Consider the following 17,595-nt stretch of genomic DNA (forward strand, 5'->3'; position numbering starts at 1 on the left):
AATATATATTGTACCTAAATTTATGGACAGTGCATTAATGACTTGTACACAACCGATTGGCATACCACTTAATCAATAAGTAGACATGTCAAATGATTGTGAATGATTTCAGCTCGTGGGACGCCATGTGTTACCTGGACCCTAGTAAGGCGGGGGAGGAGGATGATTTCGTGGTGGGTTTCTGGAACCCGTCGGAGGAGAACTGCGGGGCAGAGCTGGGGAAACAGTCCATCTCCTATGACCTGCACACGGAGCAGTGCATCGCTGACAAGAGCATCGCTGACTGTGTGGAGGCCCTGCTGGGCTGCTATCTCACCAGCTGTGGGGAGAGGGCTGCTCAGATGTTCCTCTGCTCACTGGGACTCAAGGTATGGCCTCAGATACACCACATCTCTCTATCGTCTACCTCTGCTGTTACTGTTGTGTTAATGTAGACTGATCTATTAAACTAACTCTACTGTTGTGTTAATGTAGACTGATCTATTAAACTAACTCTACTGTTGTGTTAATGTAGACTGATCTATTAAACTAACTCTACTGTTGTGTTAATGTAGACTGATCTATTAAACTAACTCTACTGTTGTGTTAATGTAGACTCTAATCTATTAAACTAACTCTACTGTTGTGTTAATGTAGACTGATCTATTAAACTAACTCTACTGTTGTGTTAATGTAGACTCTAATCTATTAAACTAACTCTACTGTTGTGTTAATGTAGACTGATCTATTAAACTAACTCTACTGTTGTGTTAATGTAGACTCTAATCTAATAAACTAACACTACTGTTGTGTTAATGTAGACTCTAATCTATTAAACTAACTCTACTGTTGTGTTAATGTAGACTGATCTATTAAACTAACTCTACTGTTGTGTTAATGTAGACTCTAATCTATTAAACTAACTCTGCTGTTGTGTTAATGTAGACTGATCTTTAAAACTAACTCTACTGTTGTGTTAATGTAGACTGATCTATTAAACTAACTCTACTGTTGTGTTAATGTAGACTCTAATCTATTAAACTAACTCTACTGTTGTGTTAATGTAGACTCTAATCTATTAAACTAACTCTACTGTTGTGTTAATGTAGACGGATCTATTAAACTAACTCTACTGTTGTGTTAATGTAGACTGATCTATTAAACTAACTCTACTGTTGTGTTAATGTAGACTGATCTATTAAACTAACTCTACTGTTGTGTTAATGTAGACTGATCTATTAAACTAACTCTACTGTTGTGTTAATGTAGACTGATCTATTAAACTAACTCTACTGTTGTGTTAATGTAGACTGATCTATTAAACTAACTCTGCTGTTGTGTTAATGTAGACTCTAATCTATTAAACTAACTCTGCTGTTGTGTTAATGTAGACTCTAATCTATTAAACTAACTCTACTGTTGTGTTAATGTAGACTGATCTATTAAACTAACTCTGCTGTTGTGTTAATGTAGACTGATCTATTAAACTAACTCTACTGTTGTGTTAATGTAGACTGATCTATTAAACTAACTCTACTGTTGTGTTAATGTAGACTGATCTATTAAACTAACTCTACTGTTGTGTTAATGTAGACTCTAATCTAATAAACTAACTCTACTGTTGTGTTAATGTAGACTCTAATCTATTAAACTAACTCTACTGTTGTGTTAGTGTAGACTCTAATCTATTAAACTAACTCTACTGTTGTGTTAGTGTAGACTCTAATCTATTAAACTAACTCTACTGTTGTGTTAATGTAGACTCTAATCTATTAAACTAACTCTACTGTTGTGTTAATGTAGACTCTAATCTATTAAACTAACTCTACTGTTGTGTTAATGTAGACTCTGATCTATTAAACTAACTCTACTGTTGTGTTAATGTAGGCTGATCTATTAAACTAACTCTGCTGTTGTGTTAATGTAGACTCTAATCTATTAAACTAACTCTACTGTTGTGTTAATGTAGACTGATCTATTAAACTAACTCTACTGTTGTGTTAATGTAGACTCTAATCTATTAAACTAACTCTGCTGTTGTGTTAATGTAGACTGATCTATTAAACTAACTCTACTGTTGTGTTAATGTAGACTCTAATCTATTAAACTAACTCTACTGTTGTGTTAATGTAGACTCTAATCTATTAAACTAACTCTACTGTTGTGTTAATGTAGACTCTAATCTATTAAACTAACTCTACTGTTGTGTTAATGTAGACTCTAATCTATTAAACTAACTCTACTGTTGTGTTAATGTAGACTCTAATCTATTAAACTAACTCTACTGTTGTGTTAATGTAGACTGATCTATTAAACTAACTCTACTGTTGTGTTAATGTAGACTGATCTTTAAAACTAACTCTGCTGTTGTGTTAATGTAGAATCTAATCTATTAAACTAACTCTACTGTTGTGTTAATGTAGACTCTAATCTATTAAACTAACTCTACTGTTGTGTTAATGTAGACTAATCTATTAAACTAACTCTACTGTTGTGTTAATGTAGACTGATCTATTAAACTAACTCTACTGTTGTGTTAATGTAGACTCTAATCTATTAAACTAACTCTACTGTTGTGTTAATGTAGACTCTAATCTATTAAACTAACTCTACTGTTGTGTTAATGTAGACTCTAATCTATTAAACTAACTCTACTGTTGTGTTAATGTAGACTCTGATCTATTAAACTAACTCTACTGTTGTGTTAATGTAGGCTGATCTATTAAACTAACTCTGCTGTTGTGTTAATGTAGACTCTAATCTATTAAACTAACTCTACTGTTGTGTTAATGTAGACTGATCTATTAAACTAACTCTACTGTTGTGTTAATGTAGACTCTAATCTATTAAACTAACTCTGCTGTTGTGTTAATGTAGACTGATCTTTAAAACTAACTCTGCTGTTGTGTTAATGTAGACTCTAATCTATTAAACTAACTCTACTGTTGTGTTAATGTAGACTCTAATCTATTAAACTAACTCTACTGTTGTGTTAATGTAGACTCTAATCTATTAAACTAACTCTACTGTTGTGTTAATGTAGACTCTAATCTATTAAACTAACTCTACTGTTGTGTTAATGTAGACTCTAATCTATTAAACTAACTCTACTGTTGTGTTAATGTAGACTCTAATCTATTAAACTAACTCTACTGTTGTGTTAATGTAGACTCTAATCTATTAAACTAACTCTACTGTTGTGTTAATGTAGACTCTAATCTATTAAACTAACTCTACTGTTGTGTTAATGTAGACTCTAATCTATTAAACTAACTCTACTGTTGTGTTAATGTAGACTCTAATCTATTAAACTAACTCTACTGTTGTGTTAATGTAGACTCTAATCTATTAAACTAACTCTGCTGTTGTGTTAATGTAGACTGATCTATTAAACTAACTCTACTGTTGTGTTAATGTAGACTCTAATCTATTAAACTAACTCTACTGTTGTGTTAATGTAGACTGATCTATTAAACTAACTCTACTGTTGTGTTAATGTAGACTCTAATCTATTAAACTAACTCTGCTGTTGTGTTAATGTAGACTCTAATCTATTAAACTAACTCTACTGTTGTGTTAATGTAGACTCTAATCTATTAAACTAACTCTACTGTTGTGTTAATGTAGACTCTAATCTAATAAACTAACTCTACTGTTGTGTTAATGTAGACTCTAATCTATTAAACTAACTCTGCTGTTGTGTTAATGTAGACTGATCTATTAAACTAACTCTACTGTTGTGTTAATGTAGACTCTAATCTATTAAACTAACTCTACTGTTGTGTTAATGTAGACTGATCTATTAAACTAACTCTACTGTTGTGTTAATGTAGACTGATCTATTAAACTAACTCTACTGTTGTGTTAATGTAGACTCTAATCTATTAAACTAACTCTACTGTTGTGTTAATGTAGACTGATCTATTAAACTAACTCTACTGTTGTGTTAATGTAGACTCTAATCTATTAAACTAACTTAGCTGTTGTGTTAATGTAGACTGATCTATTAAACTAACTCTACTGTTGTGTTAATGTAGACTCTAATCTATTAAACTAACTCTGCTGTTGTGTTAATGTAGACTGATCTATTAAACTAACTCTACTGTTGTGTTAATGTAGACTGATCTATTAAACTAACTCTACTGTTGTGTTAATGTAGACTCTAATCTATTAAACTAACTCTACTGTTGTGTTAATGTAGACTGATCTATTAAACTAACTCTACTGTTGTGTTAATGTAGACTCTAATCTAATAAACTAACTCTACTGTTGTGTTAATGTAGACTGATCTATTAAACTAACTCTACTGTTGTGTTAATGTAGACTCTAATCTATTAAACTAACTCTACTGTTGTGTTAATGTAGGCTGATCTATTAAACTAACTCTACTGTTGTGTTAATGTAGACTCTAATCTATTAAACTAACTCTGCTTTTGTGTTAATGTAGACTCTAATCTATTAGACTAGTCATAATGTTCCTCAAGGTGATTGATGCCTGTGATACTGTTTTGACTGGTCATGTTGTGTGTCATCACGCTGATGATGATTATTAGCAGACGCTTTTATCCAAAGCAACTATGTGACCTATGAAGCATAACTAAGTAATACAATCTACCATGAAACAGGTGTTACCGGTGGAGAGGAGGAGGCTGAAGGAGAAGGGCGGGGTCACAGAGGTCGCCAACCTTGACCTCCAGTATGGCTGGCTGAAGATCCCACCCCGCTGTATCTTCGACCACCCGGACGCCGAGCGCACCCTCAACCACCTCATCTCCGGCTTTGAGAACTTTGAGAGGAAGATCTGCTACACCTTCCAGAACAAGGCCTACCTGCTGCAGGCCTTCACTCACGCCTCCTACCATTACAACACCATTACAGGTAAGCATGAGTTTCCTACGGAATCTAATTCAAAATAGATTCATCCTAATGAAGGAACACATAAGATTGCATTGTTTCTAAAAACTGAGTAAAAACTTGATTCCAGCCTCTAATATAATTTTGTTACATTGTAAAATGATTGACACTTCCTCTCCCTCATACTTCCTCTCCATCCCCCCTCCCTCCCTCATTTTCTCTCTTTCCCAGATTGTTACCAGAGACTTGAGTTTCTTGGCGATGCAATTTTAGACTACCTCATAACGAAGCACCTTTATGAAGACCCGCGCCAACACTCTCCCGGCGTGCTCACAGACCTGCGCTCGGCGTTGGTCAACAACACCATCTTCGCCTCCCTGGCCGTCCAGTACGACTTCCACAAGTACTTCAAGGCTGTGTCGCCCGAGCTGTTTCACGTCATCGACGACTTTGTGCAATTCCAGCTGGAGAAGAACGAGATGCAAGGCATGGACTCTGAGGTGGGTTTAGGGTTAGGTGGTCCCATCCCCGGGATTGTGAAGTTTGATTGCATCTCAAATGGCTCCCTGTAGAAGGTGCACTATATAAGGAACAGGGTGCCATTTGGGACGCATCCTTGGTGAAGAAGTGTGTTTGTTGTAGTAGTGTATTTACTGGTGCTTTATGGATGTGGAACAAAAGTTACGTGTGTTTTCGGGTGTTTGTTTGTCGTAGTGGGTGTACATCTGTTGTACTTCTCTTGTTCTGCTGTTCCCAATTTTCCCAGCATACCCCAGTGTATATGTCCACCAAGAAATCTTTGCAGAGACATAATGATAGCTTTTGGCCTTGTTGATAATTACTAACATTTTAAATATGTTTTGTGGGACATAATCATGTTTTTTCTGCCCTTAACAAAAAAGTCCCAAAACACAGGCTGTCAGTTCATATGAATCTGTTTTAGATTTAGATTTGTGAGTTTTCAGTATAAAAAAGAAAGAAAAGAAAGACAGTTGGATTTAAAAAAAGAATGAAATGCCTATCTTGGCAGTGAATCAGATCTCGTTTGAGCAGAGCTGGTTTTATGCCCAAGGGACAACTTTGGATACAGTAAAGAGGAAATATTTCCCTTAATAGCACAACTGGACGGCGGGGTCTCTGGGTCTCCAGAGTGTGTGAGGGTACAGCTGACTTTGTATTTGGTATTAAACTTAATACAGTAATAACTTTAATCAAAAATGTGATTTTCCTGTGTTTTATATACATTTCCACACAGAGTTTGGAATAATACTGTGAAATGGAAAATTATGATAATGCCCTTTTAGTGTAAGAGCTGTTTGAAAATACCATCTGAAATTTCAGCCTGTTTTGGTGAGATGGAGTTTTGGTCTGCCTGGTGACATCAGGTGGTAAATTAGTTAATAGACCAATAAGAAAGACTTCCAAACCTCTCTGCCAACAACAGCTAATTTTCAGTTTCCCACTTTACTCAGACCACTCCCAGACAGCCCTAGCAAAATTATTTCTTGAGAAATTGCTCTTCGCTAAGAAGCTAAGTTTTGAAGTTTTAAAACAATCACAGTAAGGTACTTCATTGTTACCCTGAAATGATTTAATATTGAGGTAAAAACTGTTTCATTGGACCTTTTTAATACAGTTTAATACTTGTATTACTTGAATTCAACACTTGTCTTGAGCTATTAAAGCTTGCAGACTAAATGTGTACGGTAATATGTCGATGTAGGACTATACAGAAAATGAGGAGTGTAATGGATATTTCTTTCCTCAGATATTCACTTTCCAAAGGAAAATGCTAAATTCACTCTAAAGCTAACATTTACTTTTTTCTTAGCACATTTGTTAGTAGATTTGAATATCATATCAAATGGGTGACAATGTTCAGTCCGAGTTATTAGAAAGCTGCCATACTAGAGCAAAACATTAAATCCACTCGAGATAACATTTTCCCCCACCTTAACAACATATTTTTTTGCGTCATCTGTTATTCCCCCTTTCTTTCAGCTGCGGCGCTCAGAGGAAGACGAGGCGAAAGAGGAGGACATTGAGGTCCCCAAGGCAATGGGAGACATATTTGAGTCACTAGCCGGAGCAATTTACATGGATAGCAGGATGTCACTGGAGACAGTGTGGCAAGTGTATTATCCAATGATGAGGCCACTTATAGGTAAGAGGAGAGAAACGGAGAGAAACTTCTCCCACGTTTTAATTTCCTATTTTCTGATTGTTTGGCAGTTCATGCAGGAGGCTTTTAGTTCGAATGATTTACTAAATATTAATGTTCTCATATTTGTCTCTCCAAGTGATGCATCATATTGAGGAGTTAAAAAGATGAGGGTTTGTGTTATAACGTTTTTATTTTCCCTCGCAGAGAAATTCTCGGCTAATGTCCCTCGCTCTCCAGTGCGGGAGCTGTTGGAGATGGAGCCTGAGACAGCCAAATTCAGGTAGGAAGATTTCTGTGTGTGTGTATACAGTGCATTCGGAATTCAGACCCCTTAACTTTGTCCACATTTTGTTACGTTACAGCCTTATTCTAAAATTGATTAAATTGTTTATTTTCCTCATCAATCTACACACAATACCCCATAATGACAATGCAAAAACAGGTTTTAGAATTTTTTGTACATTTATCATAAAACAAACAACCTGATATCACATTTACATGAGTATTCAGACCCTTTACTCAGTACTTTGTTGAAGCACCTTTGGCAGAGAATACAGCCTTGAGTCTTCTTGGGTGTGACGCTACAAGCTTGGCACACCTGTATTTGGGGAGTTTCTCTGCAGATCCTCTCAAGCTCTGTCAGGTTGGATGGGGAGCGTCACAGCTATTTTCAGGTCTCTCCAGAGATGTTCGATCTGGTTCAAGTCCGGGTTCTGGCTGGGCCACTCAAGGACATTCAGAGACTTATCCTGAAGCGACTCCTGCGTTGTCTTGGCAATGTGCTTAGGGTTGTTGTCCTGTTGGAACGTGAACCTTCGCCCCAGTCTGAGGTCCTGAGCGCTCTAGAGCAGGTTTTCATCAAGGATCTCTCTGTACATTGCTCCGTTCATCTTTCCCTCGATCCTGACTAGTCTCCCAGTCCCTACCACTGAAAAACATCCCCACAGCATGATGCTGCCACCACCATACTTCACCGTAGGGATGGTGCCAGGTTTCTTCCAGACGTGACGCTTGGCATTCAGGCCAAAGAGTTCAATCTTGATTTAATCAGACCAGAGAATCTTGTTTCTCATGGTCTGAGAGTCTTTTAGGTGCCTTTTGGCAAACTCCAAGCGGGCTGTCATGTGCCTTTTACTGAGGAGTGGCTTCCATCTGGCCACTCTACCATAAATGTCTGATTTGGTGGAGTGCTGCATCTCCACAGAGGAACTTTGGAGCTCTGTCAGAGTGGCCATCGGGTTCTTGGTCACCTCCCTGACGAAGGCCCTTCTCCCCTGATTTCTCAGTTTGGCCGGGCGGTCAGCTCTAGGAAAAGTCTTGGTTGTTCCAAACTTCTTCCATTTAAGAATGATGGAGGCCACTGTGTTCTTGGGGACCTTAAATGCTGCCGAAATGTTTTGGTACCCTTCCCCAGATATGTGACTCGACACAATCCTGTCTCGGAGCTCTACGTACAATTCCTTTGACCTCATGGCTTGCTTTTCGCTCTGACATGCACTGTAAACTGTGGAACCTTATATAGACAGGTGTGTGCCTTTCCAAATCATGTCCAATCAATTGAATTTACCACAGGTGGACTCCAATCAAGTTGTAGAAACATCTGAAGGATGATCAATGGAAACAGGATGCACCTGAGCTCAATTTCGAGTCTCATAGCAAAGGGTCTGAATACTTATGTAAATAAGGTATTTCTGTTTTTTTTATTTGCAAAAATGTCAAACAAAACTATTTTCACTTTGTCATTATGGGGTATATTGTTTAGATTGATGAGAAACAAAATTAATTTAATCAATTTTAGAATACGGCTGTAAAGTAACAAAATGTGGAAAAATGCTGTGTGCGCGCGCACTACCGGTCAAACGTTTTAGAACACCTACTCATTCAAGGGTTTTTCTTTATTTTTACTATTTTATAAGTTGTAGAATAATAGTGAAGACCTCAAAACTATGAAATAACACATATGGAATCATGTAGTAACCAAAAAAGTGTTAAACAAATCAAAATATATTTTATATTTGAAATTCTTCAAATAGCCACCCTTTGCCTTGATGACAGCTTTGCATACTCTCAACCAGCTTCACCTGGAATGCTTTTCCAACAGTCTTGAAGGAGTTCCCACCTATGCTGAGCACTTGTTGGCTGCTTTTCCTTCACTCTGCCGTCCGACTCATCCCAAACCATCTCAATTGGGTTGAGGTCAGGGGATTGTGGAGGCCAGGTCATCTGATGCAGCACTCCCTTACTCTCCTTCTTGGTAAAATAGCCCTTACACACAAAAATCTCCAATTTGGACTCCAGACCAAAGGACACATTTCCACCGGTCTAATGTCCATTGCTCGTGTTTCTTGGCCTAAGCAAATCTCTTCTTCTTATTGGTGTCCTTTAGTAGTGGTTTATTTGCAGCAATTTGACCATGAAGGCTTGATTCACACAGTCTCCTCTGAACAGTTGATGTTGAGATGTGTCTGTTACTTGGAACTATGAAGCATTTATTTTGGTTTCAATTTCTGAGGCTGGTAACTCTAATGAACGTATCCTCTGCAGCAGAGGTAACTCTGGGTCTTCCATTCCTGTAGTGGTCCTCATGAGAGCCAGTTTCATCATAGCGCTTGATGGTGTTTGCGACTGCACTTGAAGAAACTTTCAAAGTTCTTGAAATGTTCCGTATTGACTGACCTTCATGTCTTAAAGTAATGATGGACTGTTGTTTCTCTTTGCTTATTTGAGCTATATTCTACAATATAGAAAATAGTAAAAAATTAAGAAACCCTTGAATGAGTAGGTGGTGTTCTAAAACTTTTGACCGGTTGTGTGTGTAATATAAATATATATATATATATTTTTTTTTTTGTGAACAGTTTTAGCTTACTTACTTGATTGCAATTATTGTGTTCTCTCCCCTTTTTTCTATTAATTCACCCCCTACCCCATATAGTCTATTAATCACATATGCATTGTTTTGTACAATATTTCATCAGTTTCTAGAATGAAAGCTTTCCTGACCAAGATGGCAAAAAAAGGTATTATGTTGCCAGGATGCCAATGTCCTTCTAGTGTCCTATGTGTAATTCAATGCCCCCCTCTTCAGCCCTGCGGAACGGACGTATGACGGGAAGGTCCGTGTAACAGTGGAGGTTGTGGGCAAAGGCAAGTTCAAAGGCGTGGGCCGCAGCTACCGGATCGCCAAGTCTGCCGCCGCACGCCGGGCCCTGCGCAGCCTCAAAGCCAACCAACCTCAGGTCCCAAACAACTGAGCTTCACACGCTAACTAGCTAGCTACTGGTGCTAGCTACTGATACTAACCAGTAGCTACCAGTGCTAGCAACTGATGCTATCTACAACTGTCGCTAGCCAGTAGCCACTGATACTAGCTAGCTACTGATGTTAGCTAGTCGCCACTGATGCTAACTACTGATGCTAACCAGTAGCTACCAGTGCTAGCAACTGATGCTAGCTACCAACACAGTGCAGCATTAGTCCTGTATCTTCAGCCCACAATGGCACAACCAGGGCAGCCAGGGAACGTTCTGTGGAGACATGGGGAAGTGACAACGAGAGCTGATCTAGTTGTAACGGATTTCACATTACATTTTTTTTGTTGTTGTTGCAAACACAATCTTTACTTTCCTTCTGTTCTCTGCTTTGTGTAATCACGAGAGTGCTTTATTAACATATAGCAAAGTGTTAAAAAGAAAAAAAAGTCAGGTGTCGCTTTGTTTATTTCTCACTTTTTCTTAATTATAATTATTTTTGACTTGTTTTGTTTTGTTTAACTTTTGCTTTGTGTCAGTGAGATATTAGGCGTATGCGTATTATGAGTAGTATTAGATTTGTACATAGTTCAAATCAAAGGTGTAAATCAAAAAATACGAAAAACGCTATACTCCTCAGTGTGTGCACTAGTGCCAGTTTTTTTAAAGCGGTTTTTTAAATGCTATTGCTAAGGACATGGCAAACAGAGGCCAGACCACTGGTGAAGACAACCAGTGTGGCCTACCTCTGTCTGAACTCTGTCTTGAGATGGTATTCTTAGGATGCGTCTAAAATGGCACCCTATCCCCAATATAGGACCCTATAGGCCCTGGTCAAAAGTAGTGGACTATATAGGGAATAGGGTGCCATTTGGGATGTACCCTCAGTCATTATTGCACTTATTCCATTAGGGTCTGTTATGTTAAGAATTGTGTGGTCGGATGGACAACAAAATCCCATACGTAACAATATATATACATTTATGATTAAATATAAATATTATTTGCCTTACATACTAAGGCCCTCCCTCGTATCCTGAAAAAAAGAATAGGAATTCAACATTCCCGGTTACTGTAAATTAAAAAGAGTTTTTAAACAGCACTCGAGGATGCATGTTTGTGTAGCTTATGTATTAATAACCATGGCAACTGGATGGCTTATATAAACATTATAAATATATCAATATATCTAGAGCAAACAGAAAGAGATATTAAATGTTTATTATTATGACATAAGTCGACAACTTTGGTCTCAAGTAATGTCTTTTGGATACCAAGATTGAGCATCTTTATTTTGATAGTCATTTTGTAAGACACAGAGCACCTTTTCAGTACAGTTTTTAGGACACAGGCAACGTTGTTGTTGTTCAACAGAATCGTGGTTCACACATCCCTTCACTTACCAAAGCTAATGCAGATGTCATGCTACAGGGTTGCACATGTGAAGTCAGTTCCTGCGGATGTTTAATGATTTACTTCAAACACATGATGTGACACAGCTTCCACATTGTGACTACATAGCCTCTTAGACTAAATGTCTTTATTTCCTCTCAGTAGTATCAATAAGCCCTCTTCACTTGAATACCTCAGTTGATTGCATGCATTCTCTCTTTTTTTTGGGTGCTATGTTTTTTGTTGTATTAACCTTGAATTTCTCATCCTTTTTGCACTGTAACTATAATACCTCTTTCTTTGACCTTTTTAAATCTGTCAGTTGGGTTGGTTGTCCTGTTCTAGCAGCCGTCAAGCTGTACGGGTCTAGTTCTTCTTCCTCCCCTCTTGGTTTAATGCTTGGAAGATTTGGTAAAACCTGAAGGTATTCTCATTCTGCACAAACATAAGCCTAAAGTAATGTTGAGCATCAGTCCTCTTCAAATGAAGAATACATGAATTAGCAATTATAAGATAGAGGGGGCCTCCTGTACTGTAGCTTGTTGAAGTAAACCGATTGCACTCTATATCGCTCACTGTGTGTTGCCAGCCCAGTCGTAATGTAGGTCGAAGGCCTCTGCAGACTGTACGTCGGGTTCAGTCTTTTACGATTGTCACATGTCACACTGTGCGACGTTACCAAATTAAAATATTGATATCAACCTTGTCAGATTGGACGATTTGCTTCAGTTCTGTCGTCACATTCTGTGACTGGCTTGAGAGGCTAGGTCAGCAGACGTAGGCTATGTCAACTACAGCAGTGTATTTGATCTATGCTCATGCGCGAGTTCAGAAAAACTGAAAGTATGCATAGTTTTCACATGCAAACTTTATATGTCCGTACTCAGAATCAAATAGGCTTCCCCCGAAATAACATGGTCGCTGTGGTAGAACATTTATTTTGATTTGCGATTTTGTGCATTTATCAAAATCCCATCAGTTAGCCCGATTTTCAGATGTGTCATGTAAACAAGAATATTATGGAAATCGTTCTTCTTGCACAGCATGTAAACGTTTAAATCGAACTATTATATTAATCTGACTATTCACAATAATCGTATTATTGTGTGCATACTCAGTGCCGGCCCGTGTTCCTATTGGTCAGTCACCGGGATCAGCTCGTAACACCAGCCACACTACACAGAGCCTACGACCGACCGCACGTAATCGACAGAACTACACCCTGTCACACTGAACGAGCGAAGACGTCTGACAATCGTTTGCGACCTACGAATTTGCCCGTGATGTGAAAATGTTGTCTGGTATGGCAAAATCGTGGCATAAGACGGCTGAATTTGTACAGTCTGTGGGGGGCTTAACATTCTAGATTCTTAGATTCCATATTCTATATTCTAAGATTCTTTCTCACTCTACTCTCAACTCACTTGAAAATGGCATTCCTCACAGACACCTGTGTTGTCCTAAAACAGTGGGTGTGCAAGAAACGTAATTAAGCTCTTTCAAATTATAAACGTACTTAATGATGTCCAAAGTTGATGAATGAATTAGGAGTTTTGAGGAGGATTGTATGGTGGTATATTTAATAGATATATATCATGTATGGCTCTGAGGCTTTCCGTCAGTATGGCAACTTAAGCAAGTGTATGGCTAAGTCATAAAATCCTACCATAGGTAAACTACCTCAGAAGACACTGCACTCTGCTCATTGCCAGTCCCTATGTCTTATTTAAATATATATCAGTACAAATAAACTGTTTTTTTCTGGACAAGACTGCAATTTGACATATCTATGGCAGTGACATATATGCTGAAGTCTTTTTACTGTGACATCCATACTTTGAACAATCTAATATATCTATATATATAAACATATATATATATATATATATATATAAACTCATAATTATTTGCACTGATATACAACATTCCCTCAGAGTTACTTGTATCTATTTGATGACGTATATTTTTGACAGACGAATAACGCAAACTAAAACAGTGCCTTCCAACTTATCGTATCCTAAATCAAGCGAATACTGCAACTCTTGTGTCTCAAGGTTCAGCAACCTTGCCTACAGTAGCTGCAACGAGCCAAGTACTGTTTGTTCATAGTGCGTATGTGTACTTATTACATTACTATTAACCTGGTGCCATACATCATTTGGTTTCTGAACTTTGGTATAACCATGTAAATATGTGAAAATATATTATACCTGCTAAATTTATACATTATCATTGTTCCATCATTCCACTCGTGTGTGTGTGTGTGTGTGTGTGTGTGTGACTAGAAGGGGGAGGCTTTAGTAAACTACAGTGGTAGAGATTCTGACCATTTTTGTTTTATATCATATAGTTTGACATCGTATAGAGTGCAATCTGGATTTAAGCTCTCAAGCAACAGTTGTGTGACCCCGAACTACAACAGCAAATGTAACATTCATCTATATATTTTTGGGGGTTGGTTTTGTTTCCGAAATGTGGATTTTCAAAGCGCGCGCACACACACACACACACACACACACACACACAATGTTTTATGTGGGGGGATTACTTAACAAGAATGTGAAATCACTCATATGGTGCCACACCCACACCACTTTTATTTGGTCACTGATGAAAATACCCAATTAAGAAATGATCATTCAAGCTAGATGTTGCGGCATGATGCATTGCCTCCAACCCGAGTGTTGTCTTAGTAAAGGTGTTTTATGGAAGTATAGTTATAAGGTAGTCCTCAATCAATTGCGAACTGGCAACGGATAATCGTTTTTATTTTGTTTTCTTTTTGTACATGTAGCACAATAGAGCATTGCACTTGGGCGCCATACTTTACCTCATGTCAGAGAAAGAGTTGAAAAAAAATGAAAAGTGTAAGTTATATATCATGGTGCCGTTACGTGAAGAGGAGGAATAACTTGTGGTTTTGCTGCTGTTTCAATTGCTGGTATTTTACAATTGTATTTAAGAGGCAATGGATGAGGAAGATACAAGTGTGCCCTACAGCAGGATACCATCTCATGAAAGCACTGTAGTAAAAGATATCTGCAATAGATCGGGGGCTAAAATGTATGTGTTGTGTATACCTTAAATGTAATTCTTTGAATATTGAATTGTAATGTAACCCACAAACTACCATGTCCTCTGAATTATGTTTAGTCAACTATTCCCCCCTTTAGTTAGATTACATTTAACTAGTTCCATATGGAGTAGTGCATGTTCAGTAGAAACAGGTGCCCCTACCCCACTTTTTTTATTATGATTTCAATCAACAAAAAAATAAAGAAACTAACATTTTTCCCAACCCCCATACATTTTTAAACAAGGGCTGGTATATTGGACAAGGAGTAAAGTGTAAAATTATTATTTAATTTTTTTTGAAAATAAAAATGTATAACTTCTTGGATGACAAAATGTACATTAAATTAAATGAAAAAAAATCAAATGCACTCTTTATAGCAGCAAGTTGCTTTAGCGAAGCCGGTGGGTAGTCTGGACAGAAAGGGACTTTTTGGAATTAACTTGTGAGAATGTCATTGTCACCAAACAGCGGAACACCAGCAGAATAGAACGGAATGGAGTGGAACACTTGATGATGTACTGATTTCAGTATGGGGAAATATGGGCCATCACAACCTGCAGCGGAAGTTTAAGGGACATCGAAAAGAATAAAAACTTCTCACTCATGCTGTAATACCATGCTGCAGTGGTTTGAGGTCTGCACCTTATGGATCACAATTACCTTTAATATTTGTTTTGGTTCTCTTTTGTAATAATTGTAGCCGAGTTTATCTACAATAAAGTAATGGTATGGTCGTTCATTCTGGGGTTTTCTTTCAGAGTATGTTATTGGTGAGTTTTCCTCTCTCTCTGTGATGCTTTCAATGTCCGGTGTATTTCGCATGATGCATTTTGCATCATCATGATGATGTGGCCGGTGACACTTTGCTTCTTGAAAGTCCAATATCTTGAAAACTTGACTGCTGACATGCAAAACATTTTGGGATTGTATCAACACTGGACTAATGAAACAGTTGTGGCGTTTCCCTTTAAGTCAAGTCAGTTACATGATTCAGATCAAATCAAAATAAGTTCATTGGTCGCGTACATAGTTTCGCAGATGTTATCACAGGTGCAGCGAAATGCTTATGTTTCTAGCTCCAACAATGCAGCAATATCTAGCAATACAATAACAATACACACATAATCCAAAAGTAAATAAATGAAAAATAACCAAACCTGATTCTTGTCATTCTCCTTCAAGGAGCTGTTTTCGCCCACAGGACTGCTGCTGACTGGATGTTTTTGGTTTGTCGCACCATTCTCTGTAAACCCTAGACACTGTTGTGTGTAAAAAGCCCAGGATGGCGGCAGTTTCTGAGATACTGGATCCGGCACGCCTGGCACCGACGATCATACCACGCTCAAAGTCGCTTAGGTCACTCGTTTTGCCTATATATACAGTGGGGAGAACAAGTATTTGATACACTGCCGATTTTGCAGGTTTTCCTACTTATAAAGCATGTAGAGGTCTGTAATTTTTCAACTGTGAGAGACGGAATCTGAAACAAAAATCCAGAAAATCACATTGTATGATTTTTAAGTAATTAATTTGCATTTTATTGCATGACATAAGTATTTGATACATCAGAAAAGCAGAACTTAATATTTGGTACAGAAACCTTTGTTTGCAATTACAGAGATCATACGTTTCCTGTAGGTCTTGACCAGGTTTGCACACACTGCAGCAGGGATTTTGGCCCACTCCTCCATACAGACCTTCTCCAGATCCTTCAGGTTTCGGGGCTGTCGCTGGGCAATACGGACTTTCAGCGCCCTCCAAAGATTTTCTATTGGGTTCAGGTCTGGAGACTGGCTAGGCCACTCCAGGACCTTGAGATGCTTCTTAGGGAGCCACTCCTTAGTTGCCCTGGCTGTGTGTTTCGGGTCGTTGTCATGCTGGAAGGCCCAGCCACGACCCATCTTCAATGCTCTTACTGAGGGAAGGAGGTTGTTGGCCAAGATCTTGCGATACATGGCCCCATCCATCCTCCCCTCAATACGGTGCAGTCTTCCAGTCCCCTTTGCAGAAAAGCATCCCCAAACAATGATGTTTCCACCTCCATGCTTCATGGTTGGGATGGTGTTCTTGGGGTTGTACTCATCCTTCTTCTTCCTCCAAACACGGCAAGTGGAGTTTAGACCAAAAAGGTATATTTTTGTCTCATCAGACCTCATGACCTTCTCCCATTCCTCCTCTGGATCATCCAGATGGTCATTGGCAAACTTCACCTTGCGTGCGCTGCAGGATTTTAATCCATGACGGCGTAGTGTGTTACTAACGGTTTTCTTTGAGACTTTGGTCCCAGCTCTCTTCAGGTCATTGACCAGGTCCTGCCGTGTAGTTCTGGGCTGATCCCTCACCTTCCTCATGATCATTGATGCCCCACGAGGTGAGATCTTGCATGGAGCCCCAGACCGAGGGTGATTGACCGTCATCTTGAACTTCTTCCATTTTCTAATAATTGCGCCAACAGTTGTTGCCTTCTCACCAAGCTGCTTGCCTATTGTCCTGTAGCCCATCCCAGTCTTGTGCAGGTCTACAATTTTATCCCTGATGTCCTTACACAGCTCTCTGGTCTTGGCCATTGTGGAGAGGTTGGAGTCTGTTTGATTGAGTGTGTGGACAGGTGTCTTTTATACAGGTAACGAGTTCAAACAGGTGCAGTTAATACAGGTAATGAGTGGAGAACAGGAGGGCTTCTTAAAGAAAAACTAACAGGTCTGTGAGAGCCGGAATTCTTACTGGTTGGTAGGTGATCAAATACTTGCAATAAAATGCCAATTAATTACTTAAAAATCATACAATGTGAATTTCTGGATTTTTGTTTTAGATTCTGTCTCTCACAGTTGAAGTGTACCTATGATAAAAAATTACAGACCTCTACATGCTTTGTAAGT

The 17,595-nt window shown here is 38.4% G+C and overlaps 1 protein-coding gene across 1 annotated transcript in view; it reads left to right on the plus strand.

The window, feature by feature from the left end:
* Nucleotides 1-10,975, plus strand: part of LOC311121044 (endoribonuclease Dicer-like) — a gene marked incomplete at its 5' end in the record, with an annotated part of 33,468 nt that extends 22,493 nt beyond the window's left edge. Inside the window, 6 exons of the mRNA XM_084195583.1 lie at nt 113-368; nt 4,605-4,857; nt 5,065-5,333; nt 6,835-6,997; nt 7,202-7,277; nt 10,086-10,975. Coding sequence (XP_084051709.1) covers nt 113-368; nt 4,605-4,857; nt 5,065-5,333; nt 6,835-6,997; nt 7,202-7,277; nt 10,086-10,251 — 1,183 coding nt within the window. The remainder of the gene's footprint in view (nt 1-112; nt 369-4,604; nt 4,858-5,064; nt 5,334-6,834; nt 6,998-7,201; nt 7,278-10,085) is intronic.
* Nucleotides 10,976-17,595: the final 6,620 nt, after the last annotated feature.

This window comes from Coregonus lavaretus (genome assembly GCF_964263955.1).
Source record: "Coregonus lavaretus genome assembly, contig: HAP1_SCAFFOLD_2103, whole genome shotgun sequence".
Taxonomy (NCBI): domain Eukaryota; kingdom Metazoa; phylum Chordata; class Actinopteri; order Salmoniformes; family Salmonidae; genus Coregonus; species Coregonus lavaretus.